Here is a 23376-nt window from a genome sequence, read left to right as displayed (position 1 = left end):
GTTTGAGTAGTCACAGGAACACTTATTTTAAAGCCAGATAGTAAACAGTTGACAGATATGTTGGATTTTATAAAGGGTTAAATATGCATAGAAGCATTTAAAGAATGCTTTTTACAGATGGAAAAAAATATTCAAACCAACTGGTTTATTGCTACATTGGGAAGTCAGTGGTTTTGGTAGTTCTTCTGTACTGTTTGTAGTCCTTGTGCTGAAGGCATGCCATCAGACCAGATCTTCAGAAGTGGTTTCAGTTGCTCATTGTCAGTCCCCTGCCCTCAGTGCCAGCTCGTGCTGCCAACCACAGGGCAGTGTGGGCAGTCTTGGACCAGGGGCTTATCCTGTCCCATTTTTTTCACTGAGGATAGAATGAAGGGCCGGAGCACTGTGGGCTTGGTGGGTTAGGGAGAGGTGATGGGGCCATGTTTCTTAGATGATAACAGCCACAGAGGTGTGGTTAGGTATTCTGGAAACAGTTCTTCCTGATGACTTGTCTTTACGCTTCTGATCTTACACTTTGTGATATACTCTGTTTTTTTCCTCTGTACTTAGCCTAGAGAGGTAAGTATGATTAAAGAGAGAGGTTACCTTAGCAGCGTTTACATCTCAGCAATAAGGGAAAATTATTTGAAAGTTCTTCCATGGTTTTCCTGAAATTCCTGCTACTACTTAGTTCTTCAGGATTTTTTTTTAGAAGTGGGATGAGGAGAGGTGGTTGGTGGGATTGTGGTCTATACACATGCTGCATGATAATAATTGAAAAGGTAGTATGTCCTGTGTAGTGGGGGAGAAGTGACACTTAACAGCAGTAACACTAGTGGCTGCTCTAATAACATGTATTTGGGAACAATTTCTTCCATATTTATTTATAAGCTTCATGTTTGTCACAGCTCTGTTGTGCACACAGTCACCTACAGTGACCATTGGTTCACAGGAACTCTTAAGCTGCAATAAATGCATTTTGTGTTTTAGCTCTTGAGCTCCTGTATCTGAAACACTGTCCCAGCCATAATGTTGTTAATATATATGTTTTTTCTTCCTCTTTTGCAGTCCCTGCTTGTGACAGTCAGAACCGCTCATGTGATTTTACGGTGAGTAGCTTACGTTTTACAGGTTCTTGTTCAGGAAGGCAGTGTGTATAGCACGTTGATGTAAGAGGTGTTTGTAATTACCTTGTTGAATTCCAAACCCTGAGAGGGAAGAATTGGGGGTGCTGGTGGATGAGAAGCTTGACGTGACTCAGCTTTGTGTGTTTGCTCGGAAAGCTCAGCTGTATCTGGGGGAGCATCCCCAGCACTGTGGGCAGCTGGTCAAGGGAAAGGATCTTGCCCTTCTGCTCTGCTCGGGTGAGACCCCACCTGCAGTACTGCCTCCAGCTCTGGGGGTCCCCAACATGAGAAGGATGTGGACCTGCTGGAGTGTGTCTAGAGGAGGCTGTAAAGATTCTCAGAGAGCTGGAACACCTCTGTGATGGAGACAGCCTGAAGAGAGTTGGAGTTGTTCAGTCTGGAGAAGAGAAGGCTCTGGACAGACTTAAGAGCCCATTCCAGTACCTAAGGGGGCTCCAAGAGAGCTGGAGAGAGACTTTGGACAAGGGCATGGAATCATAGGGCAAAGGAGAATGGCTTCAAGCTGACAGAGGGTAGAATTAGATTAAAAATTAGGAAAAAAATTTTCCCTGTGAGGTTGATAAGTCGCTGGCACAGGCTGCCCAGAGAAGCTGTGACTGTCCTGTCCCTGGAGGTGCTCAAGTCCAGGCTAACTGGGGCTTTGAGCAACCTGGTCTAGTGGAAGGTGAGGTATCCCTGCCCATGGCAGGAAGGTTGGAACAAGATGAGCTTCCAGCCCAAACTATTGCAGAATTCTGTGAGATGGGCAAAGGTGGTTAACTTTGCCTGTGCTGTTGTTAACCATGAGTTCTGCAGTGGTAGCTGTAGTGGGTGCTGATAGCTTGAGACAGATTAAAGTGGATTGATGCTGCTGTGTGAGGATTGACATATGATGCTTAATGTCATCCTTTGAATTTCTTTGAAGATCTTGTTCTCTGGATGTTTTGCTTTGAAAAAGTCACGTGCACGTGTATGTGTAAAGCACCTGTGTGTGCATATGTAGGACATGGCATGTAGCACAGGAGCCTCTTTGTTCAGGTCACTGTTGGCATTTCAGGTCTGACACCAAGCTGCAGTGACTCACCTGAGAAATAAGTCACGTGCTGAAAAATGTGGCTCTGTAGTTACTGTAATCCCAAGACTGACTTTGGACATGTGCAGAAGTTTTTAGGAAATGTTGCATCTTCTCTGTTAGCTGGCAGTGTCTGTAGTGCCACTGTGGGTTAAGCCTTGATTGCTTTTGCCTTTTTAAAATGTTGCTCTTTGAAACCATTAACAAAAATCTCCCCTGGGAAAGCACAGAGTATGGGCACAGAGCTTAGGACAGGCAAAGAATCCATATCCAGAACTTGTTTGAAAAATGGATGAAATAATTTGAATTACAGAGATGCTATTTAACAAAAAAGATACAATAATTTTTATTTCCCCACTCTTGCAGATATGTGGTTCATCTCTGGGATCTCAACCATGAAGGAACATGGGAGGGCAAAGGCACTTATGTTTACTACACAGATTTTGTCATGGAGCTAACATTGCTTTCCCTGGACTTGATGCATCATATTCATATGCTGGTATGAAATACTGAACATAATGTTGAACAAATAGACTGGCCTTAAAAGAAAGGGTATTTGTTATACTTATTTAAATAATTTTTTTGCTTAGCTTATTTTAGAAACCAGATATTACAGAAAAGCTATTTAAATAAAAATGAAAATATAGTTGGGGGGATTCTGGCATTCTTTCCTCCTGTGTAATTGGAGTCATCACAAACAACTTTGTTATGGAGCATTAACTACTGTGTTAATAGTATGTGTTTAATACATGTTTAATTAGCTTTTTTATTGAGTTATGTCAGACTGAATTATTTTCATTGGCAGCAGGGGATGCTAAGCTGGACAGGACTGAATACAGTTTGTCCTCATTATAAATGCAGTGCTGCCAAAGTTGTATCTGAAGAGGTAATGAGTCGTAGTACCTGTGAACATATGGGTTAGTCTAAATGGAGTCAACAAAAGACAAATCCGTCAGTGCTGGTTTCTCGATTTCTTTTTGCCTTAAGACCTGATGTAGCTTGTTGTTACCCGTGGTTTCTGTTCCTGATGGCTGCTCTGTTTTTCCCCAAGCTGTTTGGCAATATCTGGTTGTCCATGGCGAGCCTGGTGATTTTCATGCAGCTGCGCTACCTGTTCCATGAGGTTCAGCGGAGAATTCGGCGGCACAAGAACTACCTGCGTGTGGTTGGGAACATGGAAGCGAGGTGAGCCTGTTACTGTTACTTCCTTTGCAGTATTGATGTAGATCTAGGAGAGAGGATCCTGACAAAGAAGTTGGGATTCTTTTACGTTCCTTTGCTACACAATGGGATGATGTAAGCTGGAGAGATGCAATCTTGCAAACCTGACTCTTTAGACTTTACACTTAGAGTTTGTTTTTATCCATTTTATGTGTTACAGGGGGACTCTCTCTGGTTTTAGCAGATATGTAGGGTTGACTTTTATAATAGCAATATTACTGGTAATGTATTAACTGGCAACAAGTGAACTCCCCTGTCCAGTATTTCTTCTCCTGTATTCTCTTGTATACTGCTCTGGTGGAATGACAGAAGCTGTGCAGAGCTCTGCTTGTTTCAGTTGTCAAATACTGGCTTTGGCTGTGCTGGAAATAAATGCTCTTAATTTCATTAGGCCATACTATTCAGTAACTGCGTGAAATGAAATAAAAATATTAACTACAACTTGCCTAGCTTTACCTATGTATTTATTAAACCTGAAGCCAGCTCTAAACAGACTCTGTACCTGTAGTAGAGCTGAGAGCACCTTGGCATTACTTTAGTCTGGCCCCTGTAGTGAGGCAATACAGAGAAACTGGGAGGTCTGCTAAAACCTGGTGTTGTGCCAGATACTACTGCATTTCTGATTCAGTGTTTCCATAATTTGGCTATGCCCTTAAAAAATTTAAGAGCAACAGGGAGTTTTGCTCTTTCTGTACATCACTGTGCTGTTTTAATTTTGGACCTCTGTGGATTTGATTAACTCTGACGCCTCTTGCTGTAGTCCAGATGGAAAAGGCTGGCTTGCCTAGAAATTCCTGTGGCTTTCTTCATATGAAACAGTTGTTTAATGGCTATGATATCAGGTTAAGAGCTGCAGAATAAAGTTCATCCTCAATGCATTGCTTCCTTTCAGTAAGATGGCAGCCACTAAATCCCTTTGAGCCGCTTACAAAGCTGTTTAAGTTGCACATGTCACAGACTTCTTGTCTCAGTGCCTTGATGTGTTTTGGTCATTCTGACTGTGCTGGAAGAGCCACATTGCAGCTTCCTTCTGAAGCTGCCAGTGGCAGTGAGCTTCCTGCCTTTGTGTGGTTGTTCTTCGGGTACATTCCACACCAGCAATACTATGAAATATTGTTATGCCACTTATCTCTGTATTGTCTGTGTTTGGCTACTGTGTAGAAACTGCTTACAAGGCACTGCAGCTTCAAAAAAAGGAAAGCAAATCAAGACAAATGGGGGTGGCAAAATCTGAAGCCACATTAGTCAGACCATAAATGCTTATGATCCCAAGGAGACATCTTAATGGGTACAGCTCTTAAAACTCATTTAGAAAAATGACATAAGCCAAATCTTTACAGATTATAACTTGAAGATCTCAACCTAATGATCATATAATTATCTTGTGGAAGGTACAAAGTCAAAGTTTTTTGTGCTTAGGATGTATGAGGAGATGTGCAAAAAAGTATGCTTGCAGAAGGCATGAGAGGGATGTGTGTTTGTGCTTGCTCCTTTGCATTGTCCAGCTGAGTTATCAGAAAAAGCAAACTGCTGGCACAGCTCTCCTAAGGCAGAGTTAACGTGGAAGGATAAGGCTTTCTCAGGGCTGGATTCTCTGGAAAGGAGGCCATGCTGAGCTGGTGTAGTCATTACTTCTGTCTCTTTCTTCTGTGTAGGTTTGCAGTTGCAACACCAGAGGAGCTGGCAGTCAACAATGACGACTGTGCCATTTGCTGGGACTCCATGCAATCCGCACGCAAACTCCCTTGTGGCCACCTCTTCCACAAGTACGTTTCCAGGGCTGGAGAGGCTGCACCTGACTCAGGAGGGAAGGGATAGATGGGCATGGCTGAAATTTACAGAGGGTTGATGAGTAATGGCCTGCCAGCAGAGCTGTGGGTGTTTGCTGCCTGGGTCCCCTTGGTGTGCTTCTAATAACAAAATACAGGTCCTGTTCATGCCAGTGGTTTCCATGTTTGAGTTGTTTCACATACTGCCTTTTTTCCACCAAAACTAAGAGTATGCACCTAATGGGTAGGTAGTACTGAGTTTCTGAATAGCAAGTTGATAGGTTTGTTGTCCATGTGGTTGTGTTGTTTTTCAGGTGAAGAAGAAAAAATTTAGTTAAACCTTTAAGTACCTTTCAGATACCAACTTTAAAGAGAAAATGGGAGTATTTTTATATAGTGCATCCTTGCAGGGTGCTGAGTCCCCCAGGGCAGTTGTGGAGGCCAGGTCTGATTCTGTGGTTTCATGGGGGAATGAGTCCATCAGGGGTGTAAAACAGGTTAACCAAATTAGCTGAAATGGTCCCTAAGCAACTGGTAGTTAGACCTGGGAAGCTCTTGGCCTAAGGATCTCTCATTGTGCTGCTTCTTGCACTCATTTTGTAGTGAATAGTAGCAGATGCTCGTGGAGACAGTGTGCTGAGATAGATGTGACTTTTCTGGGATCTTTTGTAGCAGTATTCACACTTTCATGCATGTGCTTAAAAATGAAAGGACATGCAGGGATTGACTCTGGCGTTTCTGGAGTGCCGTGTGATAAACGTGCACGATCAGTTAAATTGTCCCTGTGGTGTTACTTTCTGAAAATAGCTTTTTACTTTTCTGGTAACTATCAAACCAGAGGTTGTAATCTTTGTGCTAATTTGTTGTCATTTATGACAAACCTTGCCATCAATATTTATCTGTGTTCCAAGAAGTCTCTAATGAGATAATGTGCTGCTGTAGCAGAAACTCCTCTTCCAGTGCTACTGAATCATGTGAATATTTAATCACCTGCTGAGCACTTGAGAAGCCCAGGGTATTCTCTTCAGAAAGTCATTTTCTCTGTATTTAAAAGGATCCCTTTGTATTTTTTTTCTGAAGCAGTTACGGTTCTGAAGCAGTTCTTCTGAGGCAAGTTACACTCCTTGGTGCTTTTAACATACTACAGTGGATGACTTATGCTTGCATGTAAAACCAGATGTAACTAATAACCCTATTTACAACCTGAGAGTGGTTTCTCTCCTCATAAAAGCTTGGTGATTTTGCCAGCAGGCTGAACATTGTGTCCATTCTCAGTCACATGGGATTTCTTTTTCATTGTCATGTATTTGGAATGAAATAGAAGGTGTCAGGGAAGATTCACATCCCTGAGATCAACCCTGTGCCTAAATATTAAAGAAATTTAATGGGAGTAGGTGTCTGTACCTTTTAGGCTCTATTGAAGCTCTCTTCTTTATGTTTTAGGAAGCAGTCAGTTTCAAAAGAGTTGTTGCTGAAAGGTTGCCAGGCTTGACCTGGTGTTGGTCCTCCTACTGAGGGGCTGTGGGTGACCAAGACCCTCCTGCCTGTGTGGTACAAATGGGTATAGCCACGGCTGGTTTTTAGGAGGGGGTGCTGTTGTGGGCTGACACTGGTCATGTCCACTCCAGCACCCTGTGGCTGAGCCCCTGAGGAGCGGCAGGAGTGTGGTGGCAGCTTGTGTCACTTTGGGTGTATCCCAAGTGATCCTTTGAGTGTGGCTCCAGCAGAGGTTTGAGCTTGCTGTGGGCAGGGTGGTTTTGCTGTGGTGAGGGGGGTGGTGTGTGACATCACCACCAGTGCCAACATACTGGCTGTGCTGGTGACCAGGGTGGTGGAAATTGGTAGATTTTTACTGCTCAGTTGTTTCTGGGAAACCCATCACTGTGTATCCTCCACTGCAATATAAAGGAAGTGTATTTGTATCCTTGACTTTGCTGTAGTTCTGCAATTAGGACTTACCCTTTGCTCTGTCAGTGCAAATCTGTGATCTGTGCCTTTATTTTGTTTGCAAGTACACAATTTGGGGAACAGGTTTATTTGACTATTTTTGTATGTCTTTACCTTTCTAAAGTGGTTTAAGAGCTCCTGCTGGAAAACCCACCCTGCAAGCATGAAGTGTGTGCTATGAGAAGTGTTCAGAGCTGTGAAATTCAGTTCTTCCACACTGCAAATTATATTTAACTTGAACAAATACTGCAATTGGGTCATATCAGTCTGAATCAAAAAGCATGCACAGCTTTGAGTGTTTCAACCTTCATTTCACACGCTTGTCACTTTCTGCAGGACTACAAATGTTCAGAATTAAGTAAGGATTGAAATGGCACAGAATTGTTAGTATGAATAAATCTGTTTAGAGTTCCTGGAGTGGTACTGACTTTGGTGGTTTGGGTATGGATATTTTAAAAAGCTGTTTGAAAACATTGGAGATGCCATTGCCACATCACAGGCAGAACTGCTGTGAAAATGTGTCAATATTATATTAATTATGTGTCCAGTTGGTTTTTGTCTTTTTCAGCTGGGGATGGTGAGAAAAGACAAATGCTGTTTTCCCTTCCAGGCAAAACTTGCTTGTTCTGAGCTGGAGGGACAACAAACTTGGAGAGTGTTTTAAGTGTGTGATAAATCTGCACTTGAGTATTTTCAGCTGAAAGAAATAAGAAACTTATGCCAGAGTTATCAAGGCTACCTCTGGGAAGTCCATGTGTTGATGCAGTGTACAGAATATGCTACAGCTGCTTGATGTACTTGTGATAGTGGTGTCTTGGGAAAACGCTGCAAGCTCACCATATAATATTCCTGTTTTTCTGTCAGCTCGTGCCTGCGGTCCTGGCTGGAACAAGATACATCTTGCCCCACCTGCAGAATGTCTCTTAATATCACTGACAGCCATCACGTGAGGGAGAATCACCAAAGGGAAAATCTGGATGAGAACCTGGTCCCCGTGGCAGCAGCAGAAGGCAGACCACGCCTGAACCAGCACAATCACTTCTTCCACTTTGACGGTGAGCTGAGCACGTCTGACATCCACTCCTTTTGCCCAAGTAACAAAGGGAGCAGCCCTTCTATGGAAGGGAATGCTGTCTGCGCTTCAGCTGAAACACAAACCATGCTCTCCTTGTGTTTGTCAAACACCTCTATGTTTCTCACGGTTCTTTTGCAAGAGCTCAGATATGTGTGTCTGAGTTTGTCCAGAGCTACAGAGATTTCTTGAAAGATTTTGTACAAGTGCTTCCTTTTTCTGGATTTGTTGTGGTTAACATCTTCCATACTGGCATTTGTTTATTGTGTGCCATGTTGACAAGCAGAATGGGAAATTCATAGACTCATAGAATCAATTGGGTTGGAAAAGACGTCTGAGATCATCAAGTCCAACCCTTGGTCCAACTCCAGTCCCTTTACCAGATCATGGCACTCAGTGCCACGGCCAATCTCAGTTTAGAAACCTCCAGGGATGGTGAATCCACCACCTCTCTGGGCAGGCTATTCCAATGTGTCTTTATTTGTTACCATGTGGTGCTTAATCAGTGCTGTCAAATAGGGGAAAAACACCCTCTGTGGTACAGTCTAAAGATTGACCTTTCTCCTATCTCCTTGCTAGTACGTGGGTGTCAGAAGTCCCTTTGCTGCTCAATTTACAACACACTTGCAATGCTTGGTTAGGTGCAGTTTAGTCTTAAAAGCAGTGGTGTAACTACAAGTTTTTACATTTGTTTTTTTCAGTGATGTATTATAAGGACTCACAAAGCAGATGTGATTTCAGACCATGATAAATTCTGTGTATGCAGACAGCTTGCCTTGAAAAAGACAATTTATGTTGCTTGTCTTCCAGATTTTTTTATAGTTCGAGTATCACCATGTGCTTATTGTTCCTCAGTTTCCCGGGTTTTGATGGCAGTCTTGGTATTTCTCAGTAGGTTTCAGTACTGCAAATATTCAGGTTTAGGCTCTGCTCTTGTGGAGCTCCCACAACACAGCTGAGATGCTGAAAACTCACATAGAGACCTGTTCTTAGTCTGTGCTCATTTTGCAACCTTTGGAGATGGTGGGAGGGGAATAATGGGCAGAGAAGAGTCAGACATTTCTAGGCACACTGAGACTGGCTGATGGCTTCTGCATGGCTTCCACTTTTTGGGGGGTGCTTTAGGTCTCCAAAGGACATTTATTTAGAATAACACTGTATTTCTGATGGCTGTCCTCCCCAGTGCTCTCCTGTGGCTTGGAGACCTGCAGGATTACCATTGAGATAGAAGGAGAAGTGACATAGAGGAAACCGTGTGTTTATTTAAATGGCAGCACAGGAGGAGGAGGAGCCAGCCAGGTGCCCTGCTCTGTTGAGCTGAAGCACCTGATTGCAGCAGTCACTTTGTGCAGTTCCTCTGTGCTCCTTTGAAATAATATTTTCTCAGTGATTACCCATTTTGGGACTGGATTCAAATTGTTTAGAAGGTGTCCTGTTTTGAGTAAGATTACTGGAGTTATTAATGTATTCCAGGACTGAATTTGACTCTGGATTATTTTAATTTTCACTGTAATGGGAACATTAAAAGAGGAAAACAAGAATGTTTTTTTGATCCTCTTCCAGCCCTCAGATTTTTCCACCACTGTGACAGTCTGAGAATAAATCAGCTACTGATTTACTCCAGCCATTTCCCACGTTTGGGAGACCTTAGGGATGGATTACACTGCAGAACTCCCTGTGTATACCTTATGGAATATGAAGAGTTACGTTAAATACATGCAGAAATTCTTCCCCTGCTGAGAACCCCATATTCGTTTTTGACTTTTTTTGCGATTTCTTGCCCTCAGGCTCCCGAATTGCCAGCTGGCTGCCCAGTTTTTCCGTGGAGGTGATGCACACCACAAACATCCTCGGAATTGCACAGGCCAGCAACTCCCAGCTCAATGTTATGGTAAGAGAGCTTTAATAGCCTGCACCTCAGCCTTCCTGCTTGTGTTGTGTGGGGGAAAGGGTTATGTGGAGATGGAGAACAGAGAGGAAGGAAGTCAAAACAGTGGTTAGACACTACATGGAAGCTGTTTTTTGGAGTGAGAGAAGGCTTATTTTAGAGAAGTTAGGGCTATATTGGTATTCTAATGTGCCAACATAAAAGTAGGCCTGGAGGTAGCTGAATGAGGGGAAAGGTTACATGTACTTCCTGTAGACACAGGGAGACTTTTTCTCAGCTTGCTAAGTCCCAACTTCTTTAGCTCTTTTTCAGTACTTCTTGTCACTCACATTTTGCAGTACCAAAGAGTGTGAGTCTGAAACCAGAGGCTTTAGCTGTTGGTCAAGTAGTAACTGATCAAACTCATTCTATAGCTTTTGATTTTTAATTTAATCTTTAATGGTACTAAGCTCCAAGACAGCTGTTTCTCTGAGTGCCTTGTCAGTGAGGTGGGGCTCTCTGGCACCCTCAACTCTTGCTGATTCATGATGATGGTAGAAATGTAGAGGATGAAATCCCAGATTTGTTGAATTTATCCGGAAAAACTCTAATGTAGTTCAAACAGAGAAGGATGTGGCCTCATGAAACACAGTTACTTAATTTCCTTTGAAAAGTGCTGTTTCCTTTGAGTTCTTCAAGTTATAGCTACATCCTATAGCATGTTAATGAATATTCAGTGAGGTGCCCCACTAACCTTCACTACTGTTTAAGCCTCAACAGGGTAAGGCCACAATTTTTAGGGGGTCTGACACAGGGCAGGCAGGGAGTATTAAGGTGTTGACAGATGATTTGTTATTTAAATACGCAGGAACTCTCCATCTGAAGTCAGTTGAGTTTTTCTTTTACTGGACACGTTTACACAAACTGGCTTCTGTTAAGAATGAATAATGATTTCTTGGGATTGTGTATTATCAAAAGTACAGTATCAACGTCTGTTAAAATGCCTACCTTAATGGAAAGGCCCAGGTTAGCAAATTATTGAAGTGTTACACATTTTTTAATAGAAAATAAGTGAAATTCTCCTTTGTGTTTCTGAACAAAAACCTAGGGAAGTATTTTGAGGGGAAGGTCAGAGACTGAAGTGCTACATCGGTTGTTTTGGTCACAAGTTCATACAATGGAGAGTTAGGTTTGCAGTAGTACTTGTGTTGGAACTCCCCGTCAGCTGGTGCATAGCTTTTGCTTTGCTCTCAAAACTCCTTCCACCCTTCTCTTATTGTTCTCATTTCCCTCTGTCTCCCATGGTTTGGGCATTACTGAAAATAGAGATTTTAATATTTAATGAAATATAGTCATTGGACTCTAAAAGCAGATTATTTGTCTACCCTCTTATCTATTTAATTTGGATTATTTAACTAACTTGAAATTCAATAATAACAGTTTCTCAAAAACTCAGTTTAATTTACTTGAGCTTTCATATTCTGTTAAACTGGTTTGTAGGCAGAGTGGCTGGAGAGAGTGGGTTATTAAAACTTATTCCACTTGTCCTTAACAGTACCATTTTGGAACCTGGCTGGCACAAAGAAAAATTTCTTTCCAGTATTGTTTTGACTTTCAGTCACTGGTGAATTTTATATAGATCTTTATTAAAAGGACTGTCATAAAAAGAGGGTTGGGACACTTCTGAAGCCTTTGTGCATCTACAAACACTGTTAGGAACTTAAATTTTCAGGGCCAAGTGGTGTCTCCATAGAGTTGCAGTTTTGCTGTTGACTTCAGTGAGGTCAGCGTGTTGCCCTTTGAGTCCATGCCAACAAGGGTTTTCTTTCTCTTTTCTTTCTGTGTGTGGGTTAGCATATCATAAACAGCATCTTTGAGCTGATAATATTTTCAAATCTCTTTCTGTTGACATACTTACCAACTTTTATTTACTGTTGATATTGACTGTATAAACCTTGCTTTTTCCAGGCCCATCAGATTCAGGAGATGTTCCCTCAGGTTCCTTATCATTTAGTTCTGCAGGATCTGCAGTTAACTCGTTCTGTAGAGATCACCACTGACAACATCCTAGAAGGACGCATCCAGGTGCCTTTCCCTACACAGGCAAGTCATAAGACTGTCACTTAAAATGATTGACTTTGTTACTTACCACAGCACTGAGCCTGTAATAATGAGTGAGGGGGATGATGTAAGTTGAAGCATTGGTGAATCCAGGATTTGTTTTTCCCTTTGGTTAAATCTCTGTAAATGCAGTGTATTCAGTCATGTACCAAAAATATATTGAAAATGTCCTAGCTAGACTAGAGACAAATATTTACTCAGTTAAAGCAGCTCTTCCTGGTCTCTCTTGTGCAGAGCCTTTAGAGCACTTCCAGTTGATTTCTCCGCTGACAGATAATTGAATTGTACCACTTAGGAAGGTTTTCTACAAAGAAAGTAGTCGGCAAAATGATGCCTTGTTCTTAATTAGTGTGAGCAGATTTCAGTAAAGCAGTCTGGGGACAATGCTTCTGTTAATAAGAATATTGAATTCTGGTTCTGTGCACATCAGATAGTACTGTTGTCTGGAGTCTGCGTGTGGGGAAGCAGAGAGAATTCTCTTTCAACACAAAGCATTCTGTTTATTGCTAACTTACCTGTTTCTAAATTGAACATAACGCCTGACGCTGCAGAGGGCAGAGTGTGAATGAGCTCAAAGGACTCAGTTTTGTTGGCCATTTCACGCACTGTACTGAACCCATGATGTTTGCATTTCAGCGTGCAGACAGCATCAGACCTGCATTGAACAACTCTGTGGAGCAGCACAGTACTGACCAGGAGGATGCTGGAACTGTCACACAGGTAATTTGGCATAAAAATGGGCAAAAAGCACAATTAGAAGCTGCATGAACTGTAGGAGCCTTTGGCTCCACACGAGGTCAGGTTGGTGGCAGCCCTTCCTTGCATTTCACACACCAGCTAACACGGGCAGATAAGTCAGACTTGAGCATGGTGCCCCTGTACAGGATTATCTGTGTGCTTTTCTTTTTCCTCCTTGAGGAAAAGTGCTCCCAAATGATACAAAGAACTGAAGATCACACCTCTGTTCACATCTGGTCAGCCAATGCCTGTCTGGAGTATGAAGACCAGAAAGCTTTGCTCTTCACCTTCCTCTTCTCATTCCTATTCTGTGTATTGCCAGACACTTACATTAAAATGAACAGTATTTCCCTGCTGGGTATAAGAATTCTTCTGGAGGAATTGCTTTAAGACATGGGGAACTTTTACATATAAAGCACAATAATGGATTTTGCTGTTCTTCACTAAGGGCTTTATTAAGCAGCATGTGCCAGCTCAAATGTGGCAGCCCTGTGGGTGGACTAAGGTCTCATTCCACTTTTGTTTTCCCTGACTGTAGCAGCAGCATCCTGAGGTTTTCTGTTTTATAGACCTCCCTTTCTGCTGGCTTAGAGTGTGAATTTGTGAGGTGTGTGACTTTCTGCCTCTGCAGCCTTTAGTGACCTGAATAGCCAACCTATTACTCAACTGGAATTGAACAGTGGCAGTTCCCTCATTAGCAGGTTGTAAGATACAAAGAACTTTGATCAGGTTTGATTATGCAGTTGAGGCTGAGGAAGAAGTGGTGGGGATTGGTACAGTTATTTGGTAAGAGCCTGGGGTAGAAGCACAGAAAGGCAGGAATGAACATCTTGAGCTGGTCTAGCAAGTCTTAACTTTTCTGGGTTTATGTGGAGGTTCTGGTGGCATTTGCCCTGCTCTTTAACGAGCAAATCTTCTCTTTGTACAAATGGTATCTAACTAGTTATCCTTAGCTTGCTACTGACTTCAAACCCTGCTTTGAATCATTGTGGTGCTGTTCATCTTTCTTCCTTCATGCCCAGCACTGCCTGTGTCTCTGTCCTTCTACAGAGCCCTAAAAGTCTGGGTGTGCTGTTCACATCACATTATTGAGCATGTGCTCTGTAACGAGAGACAGCTTTTTGCTTTGGTTACTGCTGAGCACTCTGCTCAGGTGATGCGTTCCTGCTTCAGCAAACAGTGGTTTGAATGAAGAACCTGTTTGTGTTTTGTAGAACAGCACAGAGCTGGCCTGGAGAGTGGGAAGCAGCTGTGAATGTCCCACAGCTGAGTGAGGCTCCTGGTGGTGTGTGTGGGATGAACTGGTGGCCTCTGTGCAGGTTTTCCTGGATGGATATTTACCTTGCCAAGTGGGAATCACAGACAAAGGCTGAAGTGGGCGAATGAGACTGCCATGCACGGAGAGAAGTGTGTTGCTGGGTAGTGTTGTGGAAGCTGGAAGGTGGTGCTGTCCTCCTGCTGCCTCATAAATGCTTTGTGCATGCACTCTTGGCTCAGGCTGCCTTCAGACAAGCTGCTCACCCTTGTTACAGAGCTCAGTTCTAGCAAGGAGATGGGAGCTGGTCCGTGTTATGGGTTTAGCCAGGTGGGCCTAAATTTAGGTTTTAAAGTTCAGCTAGGCCTAGGATTGTCAGCTGATTTAAGCTGGGCTGAGCTAGCTAACAGCTGACTTCTTCCAGCCAATAATATTGTATTCCATACCATACTACATCATGTCAAAGGGGGTAAAATCCAGTGTGTGGGAGTGGCTTGGGCAGTTGCTTCACAGCTGTGGTGCCAGCAAGAGACTCTGCTGTCCCAGGAGGGATGGGGAGGCCCAAGCCCAGAGCACCGGCTTAACATCATGTTATCTGAGGGAAGTAAAATGTTTGTTCTTAGCTTTTCTCTCTGCTTAAGTCTGTCTCTGAAGAACCAACTTCTCTAGAATGATTTGTAGTTAAAATGGTAGAATTTGTGTTTACTGGGAAGTGGGAAGTTATTTCTTGTTATACATAACTTGTGTAAGTGTGTGTTATATTGTAGTATCCTCTTAATTTTCTCTTTTCTGTATAAATACATGTAGTTAGTTTCAGCATAGACCTGGCTTTGGAAGTTTTTTTTTCATCTCTCCCTCTTCTTTTTCCCTTAGCTGGTTGGAGGGAGGAGGAACCCTTTTCACTCTGTCTTGGACAGTTGGCATTTTGCCAGCTCAACCCAGGACAATCCGACACCTCTTCCCACACTGGGAACACTCATAGGGACGTTCCCCAGTGTGGATCATCTGGTGGTTGATCAGGTTGGAGCTCAGACTGAAGCCCTTCCCACATTCCCTACACAAGTAGGGCCGTTCCTCAGTGTGGCTGTGCTGGTGGCGAATCAGGTGGGAGCGTTTGCTGAACCCCTTCCCACATGTCAAGCACTTGTAGCGCTTCTCCCTGCTCTGAAGCTGCTGCTGCACTCCCAGCTCAGAGCTCTGGTTGAAGCTCTGGCCATCTTTCCCACACTGGGTGTCTCTATCCTGCTTGGAGGACCCAAAACTCGGTTGAGAGCTTCTCCTCCTGAGGGATCTCCGTGGCTTTTTCTCCTTGGTGACTTCCTGCTCTGTGGAGCTGTTCAAAGTGGCCTCTGCCACCAGGTTCTGCTGGGGGGATTTGTCCTCCGTGCTCCCCGTGCTCACCTCGGGGCCTGGGGCAGGAAGGAACAAGGACAGGCAGGGCATTTGCCTCCGGCCCACAGGGAAGGCCAAGGACATCCCCCCAAACCCGGCCCCAGCAGGACGGCGCCGGTAGCAGGGTTGTCCTGCAGCTGGGGCCATGCTGGGCTGGAAGATGCCACGCAAGAGTGCGGCAAAGAGGCACTGACTTCCTCCTCACCTGCCTGGGGGTCCCAGGGCATCTTCCTCTTCCTCACAGCCTTCTCCGCCATTCCGACACACCTTCAGAAGGATAAATCCTGTTTTTTTGGGGAAAGCAACCTGTGAGTGCCTTGGGTTGAGTTGCCCAAGGAGTCAGGTTTGCTTGCATCCTTGCTATTGACAGTACTTCTGTTGTGGAGAGTGAACTTGGGAGCCTTAGGGACATCCCTCCTCTAGGAAGCTCCTGTCACTTCGGTGTCCCTTTGATTTTGATTTCCATTTCAATTTGTAACAAAGTATCTGGTGTATTGGAGATGTTCTCCTTCTGCTTGCCAGAGGAATCTGTTGCTGTGGTCAGTCAAACGCTGGTCTGTGAGGAAAGGGCTGGCAGCAAACTGGCTACTTCAGCAGTGGCCACTGGATTTTTGAGAAGCCTTTTAAAGGCAAGTGGGAAGGGACATAAGTCACCATCATCTCCTCTGGGTGATGCTTGAATTTCCAAATTATGAATAGATATACTCCACACCTAATGACCCAGTCTCCAAGAGACACCATGGAAATCCCACTTGCTTTGTGCTGCAGCCTTAGAGTAAATTTTGCAAGCATTCTATCCCTTTCCTTTTTTCCCCCCCAAACCAACTGAGAGTCTTTGTAGAACAGCAAGTGCCAGACCCATCACAGTTCTGCTTGTTGGAAATAACACTTCTTAGGACAGTTAAGGTGCTCAAATAAAAGCACTCTTCTTCATGAGTAGTGTTGGTTTTCTTAGTGTCATATGTCATACTATGACCTAATTCTACCTAAAGTTCAAACATCTTAAGATGGAAATAATGACTAATTTTGTTTTCCCTCAATTGTAGCTTGTGGTTTTGGGGAATCAGTGCTGATACAATGTAATGGTAGTTGAGAGGCATCTCTGAGCACCATCATGGTATAAATCATGTTTACAGGGTTGTGAGATAATGCTCTAAACACTGACAGCTTCTATCAGTCCTGTTCTGTACTGTTGGTGAGATGCTGTGCACGTGCTCCTCTCCAGCTATGCATTGGAATGCTGATGCTGCCAACGATGTGGATAATGCTCTGCACCTCCATCCCCATCCCATTTGCCCTTCCTCCCTCTTTTCTGACTGCTATCATTCCCACAAGAACAGATTGCAGTGCAGCTTGAGCTACTTTCTCTAAGCTTTTATTTTGATGTACTAAAATGTATTTAAAGATTATCCTTTTTTTGTGTGTATGTGTGTGTTTGTTTATCTGTTTCTGTAATCCTGGGCAGAGGTTGGGTAGGACTGCTCAGACCTGACTAGCAAGGCTGTTGTTACAAACCTGAAGCTTGGCTGTGCAGCTCTTGCCTCCCTCCTTGAGAGTCCAGTTTATTGTCATTGCTCAGGTACTTGGTGACTATTCAGAGAATCTTCCAAGGCATTCCCTGGCTTTCATGAAACATACTTTTTCTCCTGGAGTCTGAAGGAGGAATAGTTTCTGTAGCATACAGGCTTTTGCATCTGCGATGTGCTGCATTACTGAAGCTTGTCATAACTTTTACTGGAATTAGTTGTGATAGTTTTGTCTCTAAATCCTCCTCAGTAACTGTTCTTGAGCTCAGAGGACTCTGGGTATTGATTTTTGAATCTGTAAATTTACAAAAAACCACCAAATCTCCGGTGAGTGAACTTGCATCTTCTGATACAAATGGCCCGGGGGGAAGAACAAGAGATCTTGTCTGAACATTGACCACCATGAGTGGCCTCCTCACTGTTTCCCCCAGCAGAGCTTCCCTTTTCTCTGCCTGCCTGTGTGCTCGTTGGAAGCAGCAGTCAGGTTGCTCCATACCTGTTCCACTGGGTCTGCTGAGGTCATCTTGGCCCCGAGTACAATCCATGGTTGTTCTGTGGGGCTCTCCCTTCCTCCTCAGGGATGTGGCGCTCCCCCGCGTTACCCCAGCACATTGTTGTGCATGGTACGGGACCCTTTCTGTCAATCCCAGCGTGCTGGGGTTTGGCTGAGGGAGGCTGAGCACGTGTACTTGTGTTTGAGGTTGCAGTGTCTGTATTGCACTGACTTGAGCTCTGGCATTCCTGCTTGGCTCACCTACCTAATGGGAAGTGACATCTGCCTTGGTGTTTGCTCTCTTGAAGGCGTTGCATCAGGGAGATGGCGTTACTGGCCTGTCTCTAGGGCTTTGGAATGACTCAACTTGGTTTGCACATCAGCTGCCTAAAGCTGCATGTTGCCCACTGGAATGCTGCCGAGTCTGGGCTGTCGGGACTTGAGCAGCAGCCACAGAACCGGCTGTGGAGGCTCCTGTGGTAGCTGTGCCCAAAACGAGGCGGTAGGAGCTGACTTGGCTAATACCTCCCCAAAGCATCCCACTTGCTCAAGCAGCCCTCTTGGATACCAAATGATGGCTAAACTCCTCAGCCCTTCACTGAGGTGATTTGTTTCTTGACACTACCATGCTTGGTATCATCGTGCTTTCCCATCTCAGGGCTGATCTGATCGTGTGTGACAGGATGTGATCAGGACGTGCTGTTTCACCTCTGTTGGTGCATCCAGCGTCATCATCCATCAGATCCATTTTCGTGTTAGTGTTGTCAGCCAGATGTCAGGGGGGAGAGGTGTGATGTGTGGGGCTGCCAGCTCCTCTTATTGGCACACTGTGCTTGGGACAGTTGCCAGCCTTGCTCCAGCAGTCCAAAACATTTGGGTGCGGCAGAACCCACTGAACTGAAACTTCATAAATTCCCTTCTCGAGCACAAATCATCTCTGCAAATACATTCACTATTCTTTCTTTAGTATGTGGATTTCTGCTTTTTCTTGTCTTTACTGTTGCATCGCTTGTCAAGTCAGCTGCAGAATCTGACTTTCAAATGGCCCATTTTCAGAGAGCATTAATTATGAGTAATTAATGTTTGTCTTTGACATTACTTTCATACATGGCATAAAAGATAGAGCGTTATAGGATACAGGCTCTTTGAACATGGTTTGAAATAGCTTTGTTCTGTTTTTTGGCTGAGCTTTTCAAAGGAGCCCAAGGGAACTGGGTACAGCAGGTGAGAGTCTGGTTTCTTCCAGTGCCTCAGAAAATGACAGTTCTTTGTAGCTTGTTGTTTTGCTGCAAAGAAGCCCAAATTTTGCAAAGACTTATGCCTTTTTTTCTTTTCTCTTAGACCGAGAGAGTGCCACTGGAACTCAACTCCAGACTGGAAGAAATGGTGGAATTCAGTGAAATGGAAGCAGAGCCTAGTGGAGCAGAAGATTTTGAGGCCAGGGGAAGCCGCTTTTCAAAGTCAGCTGACGAAAGGCAGCGAATGCTGGTCCAGCGAAAGGAGGACTTGTTGCAACAAGCTCGAAAGTACGTTCCCTCCTAAAACTCCAGCCTGGCCACTCAGTTAAGAGTCCCTCAGAATGGGTTTCAAATGGATTGTGACCACTGAGAGCCTGGGTTGATGTACAGAGCACTACGAGGAATGAATACATCTGCCATGGCAGGCTCAGGATGCTCTTTAACACAACTGTTGCTGCTAAACCCAACTCTGAAAAAGCATCGTGTCCCAACACATACACAGCTTCCTACTTGGTTGATCCAAAGCTCTTTGAAATCAAAAGTTGATTTTTCCAGCTTCAATGGACTTCAGTCTGAGCCTGTAACAAGTGAGAAGGGGTTACTGGGGCTGAGTCCTCTTGTAATCTTTAGGTTGGCTCCTGGCACAGGTATCAGCCCTCACTGCCTGTGCTGTTACAGCTGAAATTCCTGTCAGAATTTCCAAATACAGAGCCAGAACAGCACAGAGCGGACAGACAACCCTTACTAGAGCTCTCCAGAGGAGCTCAGGACCAGCCAGTCAGCACCACTGAAGACAGAGGGACCAACTTGCACTGTTTTCTTTAGCCCAAGCAGTAGTAAGTGTTATAGGTAGAATTCAACTTTTTAACCTGCATTCCAGACATTTTGGTGAATTTTACTAGCATCCAGTTGCTGATTAAACAGAGAAGGAAAAGCACTTTAGTGATGTAGAAAAACTTCTTAGTGTTTTTAACAAGTGTTGTCCCTTCCTTTGTATTGCAGGGACACAGCTGAGAGGGTCTACAACGACCCCAGAGTTCTGGGTCCCTTGGTGTTGTCAGGGTACTGCTGCTCTATTTGTTTTCCACACTGAATGCCTTATAAAGACCTAAGGGTGTGACACCTCTTATGAGTCTGTAAATAGACTTGCTCCTAGACTTAAATTTTTCTTGGTGTTTGAAAAAAATGTCTCTTGGAGAGATGAAGTATTTTTGACTTTCTGGTTTTCTGGTTTGAAGAGCTGTTGAATTTCAAACTAAATTGGCACTAAATGTAAAAATTCATTGGGATGTTCACTCTGGCAGCAGCTTCCTTGTTCTCTGGGCTTGCCTTACGCTTTGCAGCCCTCGTGCCCCTTCTGTCTCAGACTTCCTCTCTGTCATCAGGGAGTGCTGTGTTGTGGTAGGCACTGCTGGCGGCTTTGGAGTGGAGTATCACAGAATCATAGAATGGATTGGGTTAGAAAAGACCTCCGAAATCATCAAGTCCAACCCTTGGTCCAACTCCAGTCCCTTTACCAGATCGTGGCACTCAGTGCCATGTCCAATCTCAGTTTAAAAACCTCCAGGGATGGTGAAATGGGAGCAAAGAGTCAGTAACTCACCTGCAGTCCCAATGAACTGCTCAGAGTTGAGAGTAGAGCCCTTACCTTTGGAACTGGCTCCTTCCCACAGGCACAGGGTGGGATCTTGCACAAAACCTGAGAGCTTGTGCCAGCTCTGCAGAGTCCATCGTAGGTGGTGTGGGCTTCTTTTGGAGTACAGAGCTTGTCTGTCCCTTCTGTGAGGCATTTTCTTGCTAGTGCTTTCCAGCCCTCCCTGACTCCTTGGATGTGTTTCCCAGAGCCAGAATGAGGTGGGCTCTGCTCAGCCATCTTTTTCTTTTTCTCTTCTCAGGCGTTACTTAAACAAAACCTCTGATGAGGAGCTGACCCCAGGGAGGCCTTTGCCCGAGGGAGCGGCAGCCGACGCCGTCACGCTGCGCCGCAGGACGCTCGCTGCCGCCGCCGAACGCAGACTCCAGATGCAGCAAAACTCGTAGCGCTCGCTGCCCCTCCTTCCTCCTCCTCGTGAGCAACGTTGAATAAATGAATTAAATACAAAACCCCTGCGCTTTCTATGCCAGCAGGAAAGCGCCTCTTCAGAGCTCAGCTGGGTGAGCTGGCTGCCTCTCTGCTGTACAAAGCATGTGGTCTAATAATGTTCGGACAGCTGACAAATTAACCTTTTTGTAATATTTTTTCTATGTGACGTTGATTCCCCTCCACAAACAAAAGGCAATTTCTAAACCATGGGCATGATTTCTGCAGCTGGCATGAGCTGTGGGACTGACTGCACTGCAGAGGCTGGGGAAAGTGTGTTCTGAGGTAGCTGTAGGTGCAGGTCACAGAGCACATGGGCATGCTCTGCTCAGGATCAGGGAGAGTTACTCCATGGGAGGGAGGCTTAGAAGCTTTCAGCAAGCCCGTGCTAGATGAGCAGGCGCTCGCTCCTCAGGCCCTGCTCCCATCGGCAGCGAAGGCTGCCACGCAGGGTGGCCTGAAGGGCTGGGGGAGCGTTGCTGGGAAGTTCTTACACTGGATGAAATTGTCTGGCTACGTAACACAGGAAAACCCAAATCCATGAATTGGGCAGCGAAGCGCTGATTCACATCGATCCCAGCATAAAATAGTCAGTTTGCTGTTGCTGGGCTCTTCTGCTCGGGCACAGGTTTGGCTCTGCTCATCGCCAGGGCTGCACTTTTCCTTCATGTCCAGAAACAAGCAAAGGACAGAGGGGGATCAAGTGAAGAAGAGGGACGTGAGGCGAAGTTACAGCCCCTGCCATTCAGTGTTACCACGAGCCAAGGGAGTGGAAGGTACAACCTGCCTGTCTGGACTCCAGCGCAACATGGATGGGACGGTGCAGAGATTGCTCTGGTACCTTGCTTTTTATTTTGTTTTTAACCCCACAACCTCACTGTGAGCTTTTTCAGGAAGTCTGGAGGAATGGGGACAGCTGGACCTTCGCTGGCTGCAGCCCAACCTGCTAACCTGGATTTTTCTTAAGAACTTTGGAGATCCCCTCAGCGCCGCCACCGCTCGCTTACACAGTTGAATTTACATGGCAATGACTTAATTTTTAAACTTCTGAAGAGTGAGTTCTAGTTTCACTGTCCTTTAGAAGGAGCCCAGTATTACCTAGAATTGTTGGTAACCTTTTTTTACTGTTGGTTTTTAGGTGAAGGTGAATTTAAATGAGAGGAATTGCATTGATGTTTAGGTGAAAATAATTTATTTCAATAAAACTCTTTGGGAAGCCTTACCTTGCAATGCTATTAGTAAACCTCAAAAATTTTTTGAGATCTTTGGTTTTGCCTAGAACACAGCTGTTTGTTTTTATTGTTAAAAAAACCAACCAACCAAAAATAAACCCTTGATCAGTGTTGGAAATTGTTTGGAAATTTCTGTAGTGTGATTTCTCATGTTCCTGGTTGTGTGTTTGGTCTGTAAATGGGGCACCTGCACTTTGAGGAACCATCCGGTGAGAGGGAGCACAGCCTCCTAACCCTGGGATTGGGAACAGTTCTCCCAAGCCTCGGGTCGCAGGGCAGCCATTGCTACTGGAATTCGGCCATGCTGTGAACATGGAAAGGGAAGAGAAACAGTGTGTCAAGGGACTGAACACCAAGGGGGTTTTGAGCTGTATGGAAGGGTTGAGAGCTATTGTATGTGTGAGCAGTGCAGAGTTTGGATTTTGATCCAAGCAGCAGAGTCCATGTTCCTCTGGGACTGAAAATCAGAGGGGAATAAACAGCACAGAAACCTTCTCAGGGGTTGTGTGTCTCCATGAGTTCTTGCTGTGTTTCTGGAGATGCTGTGCCTGCTGATGCATTTTGTACATGATGATGCAAAATGATTCTGTACATGATGATGCTGCATCTCGGCAGAGGGGCTGCCTGCAGCCAGGACAGGTTACTTGAGCTATTCTTTCTGGACTTCTCCTGCTGGGCTCCTGACCTTTTCTCAGCAGCTCTTCTCTTTGCTCCCTGAGGAGCGGGCCCTGGCCAGCCACTGGATGGCATCTTTGCCTGTGGCATCACTGCAAAATGACCTCCTTCAGCCACTAAAGGCTGGTTTGTGCAGAAGAGCACAGGGACCAGTGGTGGCCTCTTGGCTGGATCAGCCTTCCTGGAAGGGGAGGTCATCTGAGGAGAAGCCTGATGGACTTTCCCAGTGCCAACAGGCGCTACTTCTGGTCACTGTGAACAGCAGGAACCTGGAGGAGCTGCGCTGGGCAGGAGCTGCTGCCATGTGATGGGGGCTCTGCCAACCAACCTTCCCAAATCCCAGGGTCTGGGCAGGGGATGTGTGAGGGGTGGCCCCACGTAGGGCTGAGGTTGGGGGTCCTGGCTGCCTGGGCCACCTACGCTGTGGCTCTGTCACTGAGTGGCCCTGGGGGGCTTGGAAGTGTTCCTGTGGCACAAGAGGGGATGGTGAGTGCGGTGCCATAACCTTTCCCTGTGCCAGGCAGTGCCCAGTGGCTCCCCAGTGTCCCACCCGTGGTCATGGTGCCCAGCAC

The 23376-nt window shown here is 45.0% G+C and overlaps 1 protein-coding gene across 1 annotated transcript in view; it reads left to right on the top strand.

The window, feature by feature from the left end:
• AMFR (autocrine motility factor receptor) overlaps positions 1 to 22258 on the top strand; it is a 31219-nt gene extending 8961 nt beyond the window's left edge. Inside the window, exons 5-14 of the mRNA XM_071567580.1 lie at positions 1048 to 1088; positions 2545 to 2677; positions 3230 to 3363; positions 5055 to 5165; positions 7980 to 8170; positions 9975 to 10078; positions 12023 to 12157; positions 12812 to 12895; positions 18921 to 19105; positions 20713 to 22258. Of these exons, the coding sequence (XP_071423681.1) occupies positions 1048 to 1088; positions 2545 to 2677; positions 3230 to 3363; positions 5055 to 5165; positions 7980 to 8170; positions 9975 to 10078; positions 12023 to 12157; positions 12812 to 12895; positions 18921 to 19105; positions 20713 to 20857 (1263 nt within the window). The 3' untranslated portion in view covers positions 20858 to 22258. The remainder of the gene's footprint in view (positions 1 to 1047; positions 1089 to 2544; positions 2678 to 3229; positions 3364 to 5054; positions 5166 to 7979; positions 8171 to 9974; positions 10079 to 12022; positions 12158 to 12811; positions 12896 to 18920; positions 19106 to 20712) is intronic.
• The last annotated feature ends 1118 nt before the right edge of the window (positions 22259 to 23376 follow it).

This window comes from Pithys albifrons, chromosome 12 (genome assembly GCF_047495875.1).
Source record: "Pithys albifrons albifrons isolate INPA30051 chromosome 12, PitAlb_v1, whole genome shotgun sequence".
NCBI lineage: Eukaryota > Metazoa > Chordata > Aves > Passeriformes > Thamnophilidae > Pithys > Pithys albifrons.
Note: the sequence above shows the minus strand (reverse complement) of the source record. Positions and strands in the feature narration are given on the sequence as shown.